The sequence below is a fragment of the Pseudopipra pipra genome, chromosome Z (assembly GCF_036250125.1).
Source record: "Pseudopipra pipra isolate bDixPip1 chromosome Z, bDixPip1.hap1, whole genome shotgun sequence".
NCBI lineage: Eukaryota > Metazoa > Chordata > Aves > Passeriformes > Pipridae > Pseudopipra > Pseudopipra pipra.
In genome coordinates this window covers 36,689,738-36,709,268 of record NC_087581.1, presented here as the reverse complement: position 1 = coordinate 36,709,268, position 19,531 = coordinate 36,689,738, and the positions used below count along the sequence as shown (strand labels likewise).

The 19,531-nt window shown below is 39.4% G+C and overlaps 1 protein-coding gene across 10 annotated transcripts in view; it reads left to right on the top strand.

The window, feature by feature from the left end:
- Window positions 1-3,230: 3,230 nt before the first annotated feature.
- The window catches only part of RASEF (RAS and EF-hand domain containing), a 57,567-nt gene continuing 41,266 nt past the window's right edge, over window positions 3,231-19,531 (top strand). For 7 of the 10 annotated variants that reach the window (XR_010426938.1, XR_010426937.1, XR_010426936.1 and 4 more), the window contains exons 1-6: window positions 3,231-3,681; window positions 13,694-13,840; window positions 14,692-14,782; window positions 17,488-17,583; window positions 18,564-18,641; window positions 19,145-19,260. Coding sequence is in view for 7 of the 10 variants with exons in the window: in XM_064642762.1 (XP_064498832.1) it covers window positions 3,317-3,681; window positions 13,694-13,840; window positions 14,692-14,782; window positions 17,488-17,583; window positions 18,564-18,641; window positions 19,145-19,260 (893 nt within the window). In the remaining 3 variants the exon portion in view is untranslated. The remainder of the gene's footprint in view (window positions 3,682-13,693; window positions 13,841-14,691; window positions 14,783-17,487; window positions 17,584-18,563; window positions 18,642-19,144; window positions 19,261-19,531) is intronic. The other 3 variants (XM_064642763.1, XM_064642759.1, XM_064642760.1) reach the window with 2 other exon arrangements.

Here is a 19,531-nt window from a genome sequence, read left to right as displayed (position 1 = left end):
TAGTTCGTATATGCAGGTACTATACAGTAGGTATATTCAGTCTTCAGTGTAAAATCTGAATAGCATGCATGACATTGTAAATAATGCCCAAGGCCATGTACAATAATGATGAAGTAATAATTGTTCCAATTTATGTTCTAATTCCTACCTTATAAATGCTTGATGTCCAAGTTAAAAATCTTCCTTTAGTATGTATGTAGGATTCGTCAAACAATACATACATAGAGAGGCATGGGAAGAGGCCTGCTATATCAGGCATGGGATCTGCCTGGAGCACAGCACTCCAGCTTTTCTGGGCTTGTCCACAGTTCTGCATAGTTACTTTCAGAGATCACATATATTCAAATAGAATTTAAAGGTTCAGTAGCTTATCCCACCAGTCAGCTCAGCTCCTCTGCTCTTTTGCTTCCTGCAACAATGCTAGGTCTTGATATCATGTGCTGACACACCTCCATTTTCTGGTTTACCTATCTCTTCTAATCTGCTCCGTTTAACCTCTGTATCTATAACAGTGTCAAAACCCACCTTTTCCCGCTCAGTACAATAGGACACTTTAGTGTCCTAGTGTCCTATACAATGAATCCTCTCTTGTTTGTCTGTTGCCTTAGGCCTCTCCGAAGTTCCTGAGCATGACTTAATGTTCTCTTCTGCCTCTTCAGCCAAACAGATGCTTGGGCTACCTTGTGTGTTTCATGGAACAGTGAAGTAAAATAGATGATAGACTGAAAATTGCATGCTGGGTATATCTGTATCTGTAGCCTTGGTATCTTATGCATGAATTTGAAACTTCCTTTATGAATATAAAACTACTATACCACAGAAACAGTGTATTTACATATTTATTTAATTTAGAGCTGGATTTGAAGGGGCAGATCCTTCTAAGAATAGGCACATGATTTCAGAACAAAGCACTGTTTTGTCATTGCCTGCTGGGAATCCTGATCTCACCACTCATTCTCATGTCTCATCAAATAAGTATCTTTTATTTGTTGTCTCTGTGCTGTTGTGTTAGGACTATTCAACTAAACCATGGCCTGCCAAGCAAGCACTGGTTATGTGGTACTGTACAACACTGTATCATCTATTTAGCAGAATATATATATGTATGCCATGACAGTGCTAAATGAGACACTGTACTTCATGCCAGTGCCTGAGATTTGTGTGACAAAACTTCTCTAACAGTGGAAATAAGGGAGATGTCAAAGACAATGAAATCCACTGAATACACAAAGAACTACCTGCACATTAAAGCACAAAGCATGTAGGCATTGTATTGGCAAATTTTATTGCAAGACTTTCATATGGCTTGATTAAAAATGGAATGTTAATGTGAAGATTTCTGTTTGTTTTCAGTGTTACTTACTATTTACTTTGCATCATATATGGAGAAACATAAAGCCTTTAATGAAAACAAAAATTCAGACCTTCACAGTAGAATGATCAAATCCTAAGTAGTATCCAGAACAGTGTTACATAGAAAAGCTTGAGAAAAGATGATGTTAACTATTGGAGAAAAAAAAAAAAGAAAAAAAAAAGAAGAATAAAAAATCCCAACAGAGACTACATGTCTAAAGTCTATGCCCTCTACTGTAGCAGCCCAAGGTGGTCACTACCACAAGAGATACACACAGGAGAGTGAGTAAAAGAGTGGGTAGGATAAGGATTACTGATAAATGTCAATTTATAAACCTGCAGCCTCAAAAGCAAACAAGAAGGTGAGCACATTGATTGGAGTGGGAACTCCCTGTCTGTGTAGTCAGACACAATTCAGCCTAGGATGAGGCTGTTGCAGTTCAGCTCATTAGCTTGTTCACTCTGACAACCAAATGTCCCTGCTTCTATGGACAGAGAGCTGGGTTGTATAAACGAGATAAATTTGTCTCTTTGGATGGCTGAACGACCCTTCATCAACCCCATAAGGTCTTCATGATACTCTTTGGGTATAAAAATTTGATGGGCAGATGAGAGACCATGGAATAGGAAGAATACTTTTGTTAAATTAATTTTGTTTTACGAAAACACTAGGAAACTGATGATCATACCACTTTACTACTTTTAGTAGTTCTGCAGTTGTGTGGTGGAAATATAATGACAAAAATGTATAAAATCATAAATTTAAGTCCTTCAATTATCTAACATTTTTAAGCTAAAATTTATATTTCAAATTATTTAACAACTGTATTTCTCTAAAGTGCAGGGAACATTTCACAAAACTTTTTATTGTCTAGAGATAAATTTTTGTCTGCCTGCTCAACTTTGACAAGAAAGTAGTCATAAGCTTTTTAAAAAAATTATAATTTCCTTTGAGGGCATTACACATCTCTTAGGCAGAGGAGTACTTTATAGTTCCCATTTACAGCATGTGATTTATTCTAAGGAGAGGTCTGGACTATTTGTGCTTTGCTGGATCACACATACTTAGCCTAGGCTCTGTTTTGGTCAATAAGAAAATGTTGTTTTGACAGTAGGATTTGTATTCTGTTTATCGCAACTTTGGTATGCACAATTTACATTTGTAGATAGACATAAACAAGAATAAGTGTAGGGAATTAATAGTTTCAAAAAATCTGTTAAAATTTAACTGCTTCAAATGGAGTCTAAGTTTTGAGTCTGACTTCAACAAGGGAGGCACCTTGACTTCTGTCAAGGAAGACAGATGGTAGTTCTTCACAGAGCACTGAAAATCTAGCTCTTTTGGTTTATTGACTTGAATGCAGCTTTTGCATGTTCAGTTTAAGCTGGTATTTTAACAATGCACATTTCTAAATTACTGGTGAGCACATACTTGCACTGCTTAACTCCATGACTATTCGTGGTGAGCAAGAATTTAGCTGTTGAAACTTTGTGTCATCCTGGGTTCTTGGTCTTCAAGAACATCAGGAGTATTTTTATTCTGTGGGAAAACAGAATTGAGATTTAACACCCTATGGTGACCGCAGAGTATCGGGACTCATATTTGAGTGCTGCAGAGAGGTGAGACGCGTGTTTTAGCCCGCGATGCTGTAAACAGTCACCTGTGCAAGGGCAAAGGGGAAAGTGGGATCGGCATCTCCCGGCTGCCGGGTCGGGGTCGCCCTGCTTTGTCCCGGCCGGCGTTCCGCGGGCCTCTGCGGCACTGCCAGGCACCTATCCCGGCCGAGAGCCGCCACCTGCGTTCCGCTTCCCGCCTCCCTGGCGCGCCCGGCCCCGCGGGGCGCCGGGGCGGAGCAGGACCTGTCCCGCCCCAGTGGGCCGCAGGTCGGGTCGCCGTCTTCGCCCGTCCCGACCTGTCCAGTGCCGGTCGCGGTCGGAGGATCCGCGCCCCCGGCGCCGGCCGATGGATCCCGAGGCGGCGGGGGACGAACTGTCCCGCTTGCGCTCGCTGTTCGTGGCGTGCGACGCCAACGGCTCGGGCCGCATCGAGCGGGAGGACTTCGCGGCACTGTGCGCCGAGCTGCGGGTGCGGCCGGCCGAGGCCGAGGCCATCTTCCAGCGCCTCGACAGCGACCGCGACGGGGCCATCACCTTCCCGGAGTTCGCCCGTGGCTTCCGCGGCGCCACGCGGCGGCAGCCCGGCGGCGGCGAGCCTGCGGGCGAGGAGGGCGAGGGGGAGGAGACGGCCGCGTGGGTCGCCGCGGGGCTGGAACAGCCCTGGAAGGACTTCGAGGTGCGGCTCGGAGACGAGGCGAGGTACATCCCCAGGTAAGGTCCAGGCCCGCCCGATCCGTGCCACCCCCGATCCCGGCGGGGGGCGCGGGGCTGATGTTGGCGGCGGCACAGCGGCCCCACGGGGCAGAAACGGCTCTCCTGGCGGAGCCTGCCGCCGGTGCTGATGCAATCCCAGCTGGGAAATGGCTCTGTAGCGTGGCCCCTGCGCCCCTGCAGGTGTGTAGAGCCCTCCTCACATCTGCTTCCTGGCCTCGGTGGTTTTCAGCGCTGTTTTTCCAGCATGCATCTCCTCGCTTGCTTACTCTCCGCTGCGCTGCCAGCTACCCACGTGGGAAACTCCGGCCGGTGGAACGTACGGGATGCAAAGTTCTGCCGGCTCCGGAGGAACATTCTCCCCGCGCTATTCCCCGACCAGCCCCAGCACCTTTCTTGCAGCCCTTTCAGCCTTTTCCTGGTAAATACTGGCCACCAACAATTTTGCCTCGAGGTTAACGGTGTTGATACGTACGGCTCTCGGTCTGAGGAGCTCACTGAAATTCGTGAGAGCCTTTGCCCTAGGTGTCAGGGAAATAAAGATAATTGATGGTAACTTGGTTTGAGATTAAACCCGGTTACCACGGGTATGTCGGTACCAGGCTGGTTGCTATCTACAGAGGCACATTTTGGTGACTTGCAGTAATCTACCTGAAACCTGAGGTGCTCAAAATTGATGTGAAAATGTTGGCCATGAAAAGTACAGAGTGATTCTTCTTCATTTAAAAATTATAATTTATGATGGAAAACAATCTGCTTTTAAGGACTTGGCAGCTAGTTAAAAACCCACATGTATATGAATATATCTATGTATAGATATTGCTCCTTAAATTCTTACTTATCCTAACAATTTAGTTCTAGCCACATTTAAAAATGTGTTTGGATTATGAGGTAAAAGGTTTCTTCAGAGAAATTTTCAGTTACAGAACCTGCTACTCATGTGCACAACTGGAATAAATAGTTTTCTTTTTGGACTAGCCCTGGTTAGATTTATTGGACTGCCCCATTTCAGACAGATCAGTAACTTATGTAGGTCTGTCTTAACTTGTTCATAATGCCCTCCTTTCTACACACTTGATTTCTACAGAAAGAGAACAAGAACAAAAGGCTGCTTGAAATTTTGCAGAAACAGTTAATAACTTAACCTAAAGTCGGACAGAAACTCAATAGGAGGTAAAAAAAAATGTGACTCATGAACAGTGGTAACTTGTGAAAGCATCAATTTAATTTTGGTAATAGTCTATGTCAATATCTTGGTTACCATGTGTTGCAGCAGCAGTTTGAGTGTAGTCTAGCTGATTGTCTAAAAGGATAGTAGGAGAGAAAGGTAATAGGTTTTGTTGGCTCCACTGTGCAGATGCATCCCGTACTTATGCTAAATTCATTATGACTCATTTAATGTAATTTATGTTACGATTCTTTTACAAGAAAACTGCAATTAACTAAATTTTGATAGTTAAATACTATCAGGTTGGCTGTAATTTGATGTAAATGTTTCCTGTTCATGTTCAGCTTTATAAATACCTTTGAACATCCTTCATAGTTGGCTGTATTGATTAGGTGTGTGCCAGCATTAGCTGAAGAACAGTGTGCCCTTTGTTTTCTTGTTATTTCTCCTTCCTCTCCTGAGTTGCAAGAAGCAGGTTTGTGTTACAGCTCAGCTTATTTCCATTGGCAGGCCGCACCTTTTTTGTTGAAACATACGTGTAAGGGGTTTTTTCATGTGAGTAGCCCCACTAAAATCATTAGGACCACTTATGTGAGTAATGAATATATTGAAATTATTTGAGGAATCTTAAGCAACAGAATATAATAAAATCATGTGAAGTACAAGCTGGAATACCAAAAAGTTATTTATCTTTTAATTTAAATTATTTCATTTATTTTAATTGTTTGTCACTTAAGGGTTTTTTTTTATTTTATTTTTTTTATTGAAAACTAGACCTAGCTCAGAACATAACTGCATCTTCAGTGCTATAGGACAGTTGGTGTTCTTACTTTATGCTTTGTTACTTTTCATATGTTTGTTGTAACACTGGTGGTGAAAACTGTGAGGAAAGTAATTACAAAGAAGAAACTCCTTAAACCCAGATGAGTGCAGTTAGTTGTCCATATTTTTTTATCTCAGTTATGTGGTTTTTATCGTGATCATTTTGGGTTTCAGTCCCTCGAAATGCTCTGCCTTCTGGCCCCAGACCAGCAAAACACTGGCACATGTGCTTTGATGCTGTTACAGTTTATATAAAGAGAAACTAGGCATAGTAGATGGAAATAGTGAGATAAACCCAGGATTGATGTAGGAGAAAATCGCACAGTAAACACCTGTGGTCTTTGTCACTCTTCAGCTTGATTGAATACCCATGGAAATCAAGGGGAAATTTTTCAGTGATACAGAAGGTTCTGTCACTGTTTCAGCAACTGGTTCAGCCTCGCTTTCTGCTACTGAACTTTCAAACACCGTAAATAAGCCTCCATAATGAGGTGTGAAACCCAGTAGCAGATCCAGTCTTCAGTGTAGTAGCAGACATTTGATGCAACATGATTTACTACCAGGTACTTCCTGCCTTGTGCCAGGTGCTAAAATAAGCATACATTACAATAAGCGTATTTTGAATTTAGTTACTTTTTTAAAAACTTAGTTTTGTTATGGGATGGATTATACCTCTATGCAGTTTGATGTATCTGTTACACAGTTCTGTTAGATTATACTGTAAAACATTCAAGTCTGTGCTGGAGTTGTGGTTATATTGGTTGTATGTGTATGTATATTGGAAGAGTAATGTTAAAGAGTTTCTTTTCAGCCTTGCTCCTTTCCTCCCCATCTGAACAGATTTTTTGGACCAAATTCAGTTGGATTTCTTGGTAAGGTGGTTACTGTGAGTCAAAATATTGTTTGCCTTAGTCTTTACCCGTGCTTGGTGGGAAATTGTGCCACTAGGACAAAAAAAGTACAAAGTCTTTCCAGGCTGTTGACCTAATATGTGAAGTCAGATTTTAGTGGAATTGCACTTACATTGTTTTTTTAGGGTTTTTTTTTGGCATTCATTTCATTTAAAAATGCGGCTAGCTTTCTGTATGATTACATTTGATCTGGAATAATGAATAATTAAACATAAAAGAATGCAATGCCTTTGGCTTATATGTGTATGTAGTGAATTGCCACTGGAGATCTGTTTTATTGAGAACGCAGCCATATTCATTAGTTTATTCCTCTAGGAAGTATTTGCAATGGTACAGGAGTAGACAACAAAAAAGTTCAGAAGTGTACCTATTTGGTGTGTCAGACAGTGAGTGCTCCACTGCACTACCCGTACTGGAGGGGTTTAGCCCTTGACCATGTTACTGGGTGTTGCATTCTTTTTTGTGGCCAATCTCAGATCTAATTGAATTTCAGCAGTAAGACTGAAAGGTTGCCTCCGTGCTCCTGATAGACGTGCTCCTGTAAGTGTGGGGGAAAGTGTCCTGATGGCTATCCTTTTCCATTCCTCAGCTTGAGGAAAGAATGATCCAACATCCACTGACACTTCTAAGATAAAACCTGTACTAATGAATGCTATGACACTTATTTCTGTCTATAAATTACAGGCAAAAAACTTCTGGAAAACAGATTTTTAAATTTAATGTCAGAGACCTTCAATCAGAAAGAATGAAGATTTGGGACTGTCGACAAAGGCTTTAAGCCTTCTAGGGCAATTTTTGTGAGATATTTGGCAAATTGGGTAATTTTATTGGAAAATGAACTAAATTAATTTGAGCATGAGGGGGTGGATGAATCTGGAGCAGAAAGTTTTTATCCCTGTCTTGAGTTAAAGTCTACTTCTGAGAGTCCTCATACTTCATTACTATGCTTTTTAGTCTTGGGGTCCGTTTTATTTGTATGTCTTGTAATTTTGGCCAAGCTGACTGTTCATCAGGCTCTGATTTCAGTGCTGCCAGACTGTGAGATTTTATGCATCATACAGTTCCAATGTACTTAATGTGATTATGATAACAGTATGCCCCAGAGTCATGTCATCTGAAGCTGTATAGAAAATGTGGATCTGGGGAATGTGATAAAGTGAGAAAAGCATGCTCTTCTTAACACAAGCTGTTTAAACTGTGAAGACAGGTGATGCTCATGGGATATACTTATGTACTTGAGCAAAGAAGAGGAGCTCTGCTGCATAAGAAAAACATCCAAAACATATCATGCTCTTGCTGTCACGAGCCAAGATGCATTTTTGCCAAAGTCAATATAAAGCACAGTACTAACTGTTGTCAGCAATAAGTGTTTACTTCCATGAGATGATGATATCAGAACTGGAGGGGTTTCCTTGGAAATTGAAACATGTTCCCTGGAGAGAGGATAAAGGCAAATTCAGAGGAAAACCAAATGTTGGGTCCTCCCTTATCACAGAGGGGATCTCTGCTGTAAGAATGTTGTCCTGTCTTTTAATATGTCTTGCGATAGGGGTTTGAAAGATATAGTCTGTTGAAAATGTGATGGAAGCCTTTCTGTGAGCCAGAAGACTTTCTGAGCTAGTTGAAGTTTTACTGCTCTTCTGCTTTTTGCTTTAATCGGAACAGCAACTGTGCTAACTAACTTAAGCACTGTAGCATTCATTTTCCTGGTATTTTAATGTCATACGACCATTTGCCATAACAGTGTTGTTTGAGGCATTCTCCTTTTCCACAGACTTCATCCTTCCCTGCCTGTCCCACAATCTTTTCCACTCCTGCTCCACTGGCTCTAAATGACTCCTCTGTTTTCAGAAGGGAACATCATTTGTGCCTTGGAAACATTAAAAATCCTTTCTCTGGGAAACAGACCTTGGCTGAGCTCTCTCATCTGGGGGTTGCAGATTTATTTCTCTTCTTTTAATGCAGCCTGTATCTGAAGGGGCAGATACAGAAAAAGAGAAGGCAGTATTAAAAAAACCCATAGCACTTCAAGTTGACAAATACCTTGAATTTTAAACTATGTTAAAATTTTGTGTAATCTGTTTTTCCTCAAGGCATTCAATCTAGAAGATGTTAGGTACTCAGCTGTGACAAAATCAGATCCTATCCATTCTGTAACAGATATGGTTGTTCTTTTCTGGTTGCTCATGCAGAGTGGCATATTCAATGTGTCTGCTTTTTAGAAAAAGGTGCTTCTCCATCTCTTGGTGGCACACACAGGCGATTGGTCTCCAGAGTGAGGACAATCATCAGATGCATAATGCTTGATCTTTCTTTTCCACCGAACACCCAGCTCAGACATTCCTGGCTCAGACCACCTTATACTGCACCTCTTCATGTCCATACCACAACAGAGCTGCTACAAGTGATAAGAGAAATTTTACAAGCTGACCTACACTAGGAAGAGGTCATTAGAATAATGTTCTAAAACCAAATACTGCCCTTAGGGTCAGACTAAGGGAGGCCCATGTAGCATGGCATACTCTTTGCTAAATACATAGGGGGCACATGTAAGATACCGAGCACATGTAGAGTTGTTATTTGAAAAATTCCATCAACTCCCTCTGAGCGACATTTGGAGTGTGGATCATTAGGCAAATGGTCACTGTATGATCAGCAAACCAAAAATAATTCTATGAATTAATAAGGATTCATATAGCTGTGGGGGGTTAAATGAAATTATGACACTTAATATAATCTAAATATCTGATATCTCTTAAGACCAGTGTTGTGGGGGTTTTGATGTGGGGTTTTTTTTTGCCTTTTCTGCTGCTCCCCCTGTATCCTACTGTGCTTCTTTAAATCTACCATGTTACAAATTGCTTTATAATCAGACCAGTTTTATTTTCTTTATGTAATTCTCTCAGGAACTCTCTGAAACCATGTAAATACAGTAACTTTGCTTAAGTTAACTCATGTGAAGTTGGGCAAATACTGACTAATTACAGTTACTAAGTACTAATTTTACAGACAGTTTATTTTATAAAACCTTTGGGATGAAGTACTTTAGTACTGCCAGAGCAGTACTTGGCCAGAATGCTATACTTATTGGGGATACTAGTGTATTGTGTCTGTACTTTGCAGAAGCAGCAGAAAGGCATGCATGGTGGGTAGTGTAACCATAGTGCCAGATGAACAAAGTGACAGTCTTTCATGTTGTGTATTAAAAAATGCTCTTTCTATGCATTAGTATTTGTGAATGTCTACAGTTTTTTTAATGTGGAACTTAAAGAGGTACAGCTAAATACGTTGAAAAGTGATTTTAGGATTTCAGGGAAGACCAGTTTTGAAGGGCAGACTCAAGCATTTTAGATTAATTTCCCTGAAACTGAAGTAAGAGCATTCTAATTACCTTTTTGTCCAGCAAAAAGACAGACTGTTTAGAGTTCAAGTCAACTTGGTGAAATCCATTTGTAAAATCTTCTTTGATAACTAATTTTGAATGAATTCTGATGAATTTACAGAAAGAAATAGCATGTGTTTAAGGAGAACTTGGGGCAAACAAACAAATTGGGCAATATTAATTGCAGCTAATCTGTCCTGCTGCAGTGGTGTCACTGGTATTCACCAAAGCATATGAAAACAGAGGAGTGATTGAAAATGGCAATTTGAAACAAATAAACATCAAATACTTACTGCATGTTGATACAGTGTGTACGTAGCTGCATCCTTCTGAAATCCTGCATGTCTTTAAAACATTATAACAGTGTGCTTGCTGCTAATTCATCATGGATACTTGGAGTGACTATATCAATAACAGTCTTCCCAGTTCACGAAAGTGTGTTACTTCTTCCTGAAGGCATAAGTGATTAACTAACGTCCCATCAATTTTGTCTGCCATAGAAACACTCACATAAGTGTCACTGAGAGTTTCAGTGACCAACTGTGGTCGATAAAGCCTTTCAGGCCCTTTCGAGGAGCCAGCATGGTCAACACAGTTTAAGTTGTACAGGTCATTCTTTGGCTTCTTAAGCCTAAGTACTTCCTAAAACTGGGTCACTGACATATTTTGAATCCATCTGGGTGATAGCTAGTCACTGGAATAAGAAGGAATGTGAAATATAAAAGTTTTCTTTTTAATCCCAGAGGGGAAAATAAAATCTTTCAGTAACTCCTTTGTGCTTCTGAGTACTTTGTCTTAAAGCAGATTTAGATGTAAGGCAGAGGCTCAGCAGCATCGATATACTGATTTCTAGCTTCAATTTGGGAATGTATATTTGCATATACTTTGAAAAGAATCACAGAATCGTTAGGATTGGAAGGGACCTCTGGAGATCATCTAGTCCAACCCCCTGCCAAGGCAGCCCCATCTACAGCAGGTTACATGTCCACATGGATTTTGAATGTCTCCACAGAGGGAGACTCCACAAGCTCCATGGGCAGCCTGTTGCGGTGCTCTGCCACTCTCAACACAAAGAAGTCTTTTCTCATGGAGGTGGAACTTGTTTTCTAGTTTATGGCCATTACTCCTCATCCTGTCACTGGGCACTGCTGAAAAGAATCTGGCACCATCCTCTTGGCACCTGCCTTTGAGATACTTGTAGGTATTGATGAGATCCCCTCTCAGTCTTCTCTAGACTAAACAGGCCCAACTTCTGCAGTCTCTCCTCATAAGAGAGATGCTCCAGAACCCTGATCATCTTTGTGGCCTTCTGCTGGACCCTCTCCAGTAGCTCCTTGTCTTTCTTGTAGTGAGGAGCCCAGAACCAAACACAATACAGGAGATATGGCTTCCCTGGGGCTGAGTAGAGGGGCAGGATCACCTCCCACGACCTGCTGGCCACACTCTTCCTGATGCACCCCAGGATACCATTGACCCTCCTGGCTGCAAGGGCTCACTCCTGGCTTATGGTCAACCTGTCATCCACCAAGATTAACAGAGCTGCTCCTCAGAGCTGCTCTCCAGTAGGTCAGCCTGTTCTGGTAGTTGGGATTATTCTTCCCCAGGTGCAGAACCCTATACTTGCCCTGTTGAACCTCATTAGGTTTCTCTCTGCCCAGCTCTCCAGCCTCTCAAGGTCCCACTGAATGGCAGCACAGCCTTCGGGTGTATCAGCCACTCCCCCCAGTTTCATATTGTCAGCAAACTTGCTCAGGCTACATTCCATCCATTCATCCAGGTTGTTGATAAACAAGTTGAACAAGACTCAAACCAGTACTGATCCTTGGGGAACACCACTGACTGCAGGCCTCCAACTGGATTCTACTCCTCTGATCACAATCTCTGAGCTCTACCGTTCTTGATCCACCTCACTGTCTATTCATTTAACCCATGTCCTGAGCTTACCTATGAGGAAGTTGGGGGAGACAGTGTCAAAAGCCTTGCTGAAGTCCAGGTAGACAACATCCGCTGCTTTATGCTTGTTGACCTGTCCTGCCATGCCGTCACAGAAGTCTATCAGGTTGATCAAGCAGCATTTCCCCTTGTTGAATCCATGCTGACTACTACTTTCCTTCAACATGGTTGGTGATGACCTCTGGGAGGATCTGTTCCATGACCTTTCCAGGGACTGAGGTGAAGGCTGATGGGCTATAGTTTTCCCGGTCCTCCTTCTGGCCCCTTTTGAAGATGGGAGTAACACTGGCTTTCCACCAGTTATCAGGCCTCGCCTGTTCTATGTGATTTTTAAAGGATGATGGAGGTTGGCTTAGCAACAACACTTATCAGCTCCATCAGCACTGGTGGGTGCATCCGTCTGCCTAGACCATCTCTAACTCAACCCTCTGTGACCAAAGGGAATTCTTCCTTTCTCCGGCCTTTTCTTACCTCCAAGGTCTGGATTCCTGTGGGCTGGCCTCAGCAGTAAGAACTGAGGCAAAGACAGCATTCAGTAATTCTGCCTTTCCTGTGTCTTGCATTACCAGAATGCACTCATCTGATTCAGCAGTAGCCCCAGATTTCCCCTAATTTTCCTTTTGCTGATGATGTACTTGTAGAAGCTCTTCTTGTCCTTAATATTCCAAGTGAGCCTTGGCCTTCTTTGTGGCATCCCCTGCATACTCTTGACAGTGTTCAGAAGAAGCTGGAAGAGGGAGTGGCTGTGGGTGTGACATTGTTGTTAAGAGAATGAAAGTTGTGGAAATACATTGTACTATTCCACTGCAAATGTATTCTATTCTTGGCACAAAGTACAGTAAGCACAGTCTAATTGTTTCCCCCCTCAATGTAAGACACTGAATCTTCAATTTTGCTACTCCATTAATAATTTCTATGGTAGGAAATCTCTGGTATTGACATTGTGCATGTTATATATGTTATATATAGTTATATAGGTCCTTGAAGTTCCAATCGTGTCAGTGACCTGATTTGCACAACAGTCGCGAAAACATTTGCTTAAGTAACAGATCTTTTATGTTAGGGTCAAGTAACAAGTAATTTTCCTACTGTTTGCCTGCTTTCTAAGAAACAATGTTACTAGTAAGCGTATTTTTGGTGAAATTCAAAGGAACATAGAAAATTGCAGAACAGAGATGCTTGTATCATGTTTGTATTTCATATTTCTAAAAGTCTTGTATGATGACTAAAATTTTTTTATGTTTTAGACTGTGCTGAATTTATCTGCCTTGCAAGGCTGATAAACTGTCCATTTCACTGTGGCTAGTGCTATTTCTATTTTAAGTTAAACTCATTTAAAAGACTGTGTATATTTACACTCTTTGAACGAGTGACATTCTTCAGCAGCTATTTCTGGATATGAACTGTGTCTGCTTCCGTCTAAAATTTGAAACTATTCTGGAATAGTTTATTGCCTGTTTTGGTGAGCAGTTTACAGCTCTGAAGGATAACTACTGAAGTGCTAGGAAGTTATGAAATGTGTCACGTTAGCAATTCTCCAACTATGAATTTATTTTTTTTTTACAGTAGCTATATGAAAGTAGAGAAGTGGGAACAGTAAATGTAACATAGAAGAATTGAGACACACTGTGCTGACTGTTCAAAGTCCTTATCTAGCTTGCTAAATTTTAAAACTAGGCAAAGAGGTTTTCCATCTTGATTTGCAGTAAATTTTTCAAACCTGTTGTAGAACATTTTTCCAAGTAAGTGCATTAACATGGTTTCTCTCATTTTCAGACAAGAGCAGGTCAGTGTTCTGTATCAGAACATACACATAGCGGAACCAAGATTAATCCAGTCATATGAGCGTGTAATTAAGAACTTCATCCGAGAGATCAAACTTCAAAGCACAGAGATGGAAACTTTGGCCATAGCAGTAAAAAGGTATAGTGAGTTGTGTTTCTAGTTCAGTTCTGTAGCTTCTTTTTTTTTGCTATCATGCTTTGTTAGCTTAAACTACTGAGAGTTAATGCCAAAATAAGCCATGCATGCACTTGTGCATAAACACATATAGCAGCTTGCAAAGGGTTCCATGTTCATACTTTGGATAAGTTCTGGACCAAATTTTTGTAGACTCTATTGTTATGTTAAATGTCTTAAAACATTTTGACTCCTCCTCCTTGGCCACATCATGGCTAGGCTTTGCGAACGAAGATTTTGGAAGGCTCTATCCACGTTTGTTACAGGCCTTGGCCACAACTTTGAGTTTTATGATGCATGTCCATTATGCTTTCATTTTAGAAACAGTATTTTTGCTTCTTGAGCTTCAAGGAGCGTATTTCCTTATTTTAACTACTTGGCATTTACAGTCTCACATAATTACTGCCACAACCGAACAGATTAGCTCGGAACAGAGATCTTGTGTGTGTGGGTGATGCACGTTGCTGCAGTTACCCTTTTGAAGTCTCTTCATAGGATAACCTGAGGGGCCTTTTATTTTTGTAACTTAATTTTAAAAAATGCAGATATGATGTATTTCAGGCTAATTATCATCTGTCAGCTACTATTTAAAATCTAATTGGCCAGTCTCTTCAAAATAATGTGGGATTTTGGTTCCCGGGCACATCAGTTTCAAGGTCTGGGCAATGTTAAAGTGTTTCCATGTATGAGTGTCGATAATTTGTTTCAGTTGAGGTAAGCAGGTGTGTTTCACACAGTGTTTCTGTCAAACCAAAGGGCAATTGCTAAAAGAATATTTTTTTTAATTTATTTTTTTATTTTTTTTTAAATTTTAGAGCTCAGGAGAAAGCAGCAGTTCAGCTAAGTGAGCTAGAGGAAGAGATGGAACAACGGATACAAGCTGCAGAGCATAAAGTTAAAAAGGAAGTGAGTAATTTATATTTACAGAATTTCATAATTACCAAACTCTCAGTGGTCTTAAGCAGAATTGATGGCCGGGTATGGTTTTGATCTTGATGGGCTGACTCAAAGCTGCTGAAAGCAGGGCCTAGATGAAAAGAAGCTATGCATAAGATAAAAATGAATGCTCTTAATGCTTTCCCAAAGAGGAATGTCTGCTCAGATGTGATGAAAATCAAGAAGAAAAATGTCTTTCTCTTTTGTGAGGATATGCTGACCAAGGGGAGTTTCTGAGACCAATATTGCAAACAGATCGGAGAAAATGATCTTTCACCATAAAGGAGCGGAAACTAGTAGACGAAATTATGTAGAATTTAGATCATTTAGATCATTTAGTCCTAATTTGTGTATCGGCCTGGAGTAATGATCTTTCTTTCCTCTATTTTCGTCCTGCAACTACATTTTATAGAGTTGTGGACTTAAGAGAGGGTAATTGTGATAACAGTGTGTGAGGGCCTGCACCTCCCAAAATTGATGGGAAAATCTGTTTTGTTGTGCTTGAGTTTTAGCTGTTGTTTCAACCAACTGGCAGTCTTGATGGAAAAGTACAAAAATCCTCTTGTCCTTACCCACTGAAAGATATATTAGAGTCACATGTGACTGTGTAATTCAAAGCAGCAAAACCAGTTGTCTGCTTTGTTTTACTAAATTAATATAAAATAAGCCTAACTTTATAATATGCATAAGAGTAACAGTTCGTGAAAGTGTTCTAATGTCGACATAAGATATGCATTAATTAAAACATATACTATGGGCATAATTATTGCTCGGTAGGACAGACAATATACTGAATGTCTGTATATGTTTGCTATGGGTTCTTTCACCAGAGCATTTCCAGAATTAGAAGCAACAAAGTGCTTTCTGACAACCTGTTGATTTGAAGTAGTTCACATTAGCTGATCTGTGAAGGTAAATGGTGTTCTGGTAGATTCGCTTCAAATAGTGTTTTTTTCTATACAAGAGAAAACACTCCTGCCAAACCATAAAAGTCAAGTGTTTTCCTAGAAACAAAATATAATGGCATAAAAATGTTAATAAAGATATCACCACTGCAAAAAAAGTGTGTTGTAATATGTTTAACTACTGGTAATGCATCTCTCAGTAAAGATAAATGTTTATTTCCAGAGAGACTAAGCAGTTATGTTTAGAAAACAAATAAATTTTCTCTGGAAGATTGCTGTTTCTCAAAAAATGATAAATTCCAGAAAAGAGCCCTGACGACTTTTTCACTGCTTTAAAAGGATGACTGGGATGTGTGCGTTTGCTCGCTCTGAGAACATCTACAGTTATGTACATATTCTGTGTATTACCCACTTCTAGTCTGTATTTTCCTTCTAAAAAGTCCTCGAATTGACACCAAGTTGCAGGTGTCATCTTCATTGTTCACATCTACCTCTAGGTAGGAAAGATGAGCTGTTGTTTCTCACAGCGCTTTTTTCATTTTCACTCCTCAGTGTTCCCTTGTAGCTCCACATACTCCACCTAGTAAAACGCCCTGAGAGTAAATGTTAAGTTATTTACTTTGTAGGACTGTGCTAAGCCATTAATCTTAATGCCTGTATTCAAGGCTATTGTTTGTCAGAGTGATCTTACTCATGCTACCGTGACACCTGCCTCTGCAGAACCTGTCCTGTATTTTGTTGCTTCAAGGGAAACAAATATTTACCAAACAATACTGAGAAGTCCTATATAGTTGCCAACAGTAGGGGAATCCAGCTTAAACTGATTACTTTGATTACTGTTTTAACACATAGATTTCAACATCACCTACAGGAAAGCACTGAATTCTGAGCAAAGTCCATGTGTGTCTTTTCCATATGAAAACTCAGCCTGTCTCATTGGCACCACTAGTCACTGCTACATTCTGATTTCTTGTGTTGTGAAACTGCACTGAAGTCCCTGGGGAGTGACTGAAGTGAGTCAAACACATATTAATTTATAGCACGTCACACTCATTCTTCTCATTGTGGCTGATGTAGCCTCTCTTCAAAATCTCTCTGTCTTGATTAAAATAAAACTCAGAATAGTGTACTTGGTTTGATATTCAGACTGAGTACCGTATTCAGATACTGATATTCAATTTGAGTACCATATGAAACTAAAGATACTGTCATCTGCTTACCTTTTACTGATATGGCCCTGTAACATTCCAACACTTGTGAGCAAAAAAATGTAAGAGAAAAACCAAAATAAAAACCTAAGTGATGGTAGCATGGTAATGTTATTACTAGCACATTGTATGCTGAGCCATAGAAGACTGGTTTGAAAAAAGAACATAATGGCCCGATTTGTGCATGGGTGTGTATGTATTCATGTATATATACACTACACACTTACATGTATGTACAAATAAAATTTGATCACTTTTTTCAGGTCGGTTTTTATTTATTCTTTCCTAAGACATTGAAAATGTTAAGCACAAGAGACATAAGTAACACTGAATTGACTCATATCTTTGCTTCCACCTTACCATTTTATTTCTATGAATGTTGTATAAGTGGATTGCAATTACAGAATCAGAATCTGTGGATCCTAAGGAAGGGACAGGTTGACACAATTGAAAGACAAAATTGCACACGTTAATTTAAAAGTGGTTTCCAAAATGATGAATGAATTTTTTAATAAACCTTTGAAACCTATCTCAACTTCTAATGAAATTGAAAATATTGCAGGAGAAGCGAAAAGCTGAAGAAGCACTAAATGAGCTGAAGCGTCAGTATGATACTGAAGTTGGGGATCTTCAGGTGACAATAAAAAAGCTTAAAAAGGTGAGTGAGTTGAAGTCTAGTGAGTTTTTGAAGTGTTTTAAAAGATTTTGACCTTGAAGTGCTTTCCTCGAGATGGATAATCATAATTATAGGTTTGTAATCTAATGTGTATTAGTAAATGGCAACTGCTGATAATTTTCAGTAATTCGTTAAAATACTTAGGAAAAAGAGCAACTGTTATCCAAATTCTGTTGTTGAAAAATTTTCTAGGTCCATAAAGTGTCCATCCAGTTGTTAACATTGCAGTTATCTAGTCTTGTATTTGGTAGAAATAATCCAACATATTGCCTCTAAGTATTTATAATTTATAGATTTAAATGAAATTGGCAACCCAAATATAGTAATTTACAGTAATATAGTGCCTTTTAGAACCCAACTCCAGTCTGATCTTTTAATTTGATACCTAGTAGTAAGGCAAACTGAAATCTCAGATATGAGATTGTTTTTGGATATTTTGTAATCTGGGCTTAATTTTAACATTAGTTTTTGCTGTAAGTTTTAGCAGAATCATAGCAACCAATATGGATACATTTTTTATTCTTTATATTGAATTGAACTCGAAATAGCATTTATAGAAATAGAAATTTCTCACAAGAAACATGAGAGGTTGTAGTACAAATACCACACAGCTGAGGTAGTAATAATTTTTTATAATTTTTTTTAACTTAGTGGGAATACACTCGTTTGTATCTTCTCAATAGTTGACTTGTGTCATTAGTTATGCATATTTTATACCTAAAGAGTAGGTGAGCAAAATGCTCATTAAACGTTTTTTAATTATTGATCTAAAAATTTTTTAGAAAGCCAGTGATTATTGGAGTAAGGCTGCCTACCAGCACAGATGGCAAAACTCTAACTTTTAAAAACTTAAGTAGCTGTAAAACCTTTCAGGGGTTACTTAATGTGATTTCCATTAGCTTTTGTGTACTTTGAATCGGAACAATCAAATACATTAATTTTGCATTTTTTTATCTGTCTAGCTGGAGGAGCAATCCAAAAATGTAAATCACAAGGAAGATGTGGGTGAACTGAAAAAAAGAATGCATGATATGTTCCTGGTAAGAGATTATTATCATTAACATATTAATCTAGCCTCTGTTTTAGTCTGCAGTGCAAAATTTTATGTGGTTTTTTTTTTGTTGTTTTTGTTTTTGTTTTGTTTTGTTGTTGGTTTTTGTAGTGTTTTTGCATTTAATACTGGTAAAGTACAAAGTAAACTTTTAAAGTTATTGATAAATCTGAGATTCTTCAAGTTGGAAGAGTACCTGTTCCATATAAATGCATGCACATTCTATATGTAACATTTAGAAATGGCTTGAGGCTACATAGTCCCCTTTTTGTGTAACTGAAAAGAAAAATAAAAATTCAAAGGTTTTTGCATGTTAGTTTACTGACTTCTCTGTTGATTTGGTGTTCTTTCATTTTCTTTCCCCCTCTGTGACAAGATTTTAGTGTTTCATTTTTATGTAATTTTGATGATGTTTATTCTACCATTATAATTTATGAACATTTTGTGGAGGTGACTATGACATCTAACATCTAATATCTTCCTTTTTTAAAGGAAAATCAGAAACTTAAAAAAGATCTTTTAGAAGCACAGACAAATATAGCTTTTCTACAGAGTGAATTAGATAGCTTGAAAAGCGAGTATGCAGATCAGTCTTTGAACACTGAGAGGTAAGTTACTTTTACATGATAATTTTCAGCAGGGGAAAAAAATCTGCTCTCTGATGTAGTTATTATGTATGCAGTTGTTTTTTTCTAAATTTGCCATAAAGGACAGGTACATGTTTGACATACCATCACTGCTGTTCTTATATCTGAAACAGCAAGTTCTGGATATGATGCAAACTCTCATAATTTTGCAAGAATGTCTGTTGATTTTAGTGGGACTTAATTAGGAATGAAATAAGAGTGCAGCATCAGCCAGTTTTTTTTCTCTGTGGCA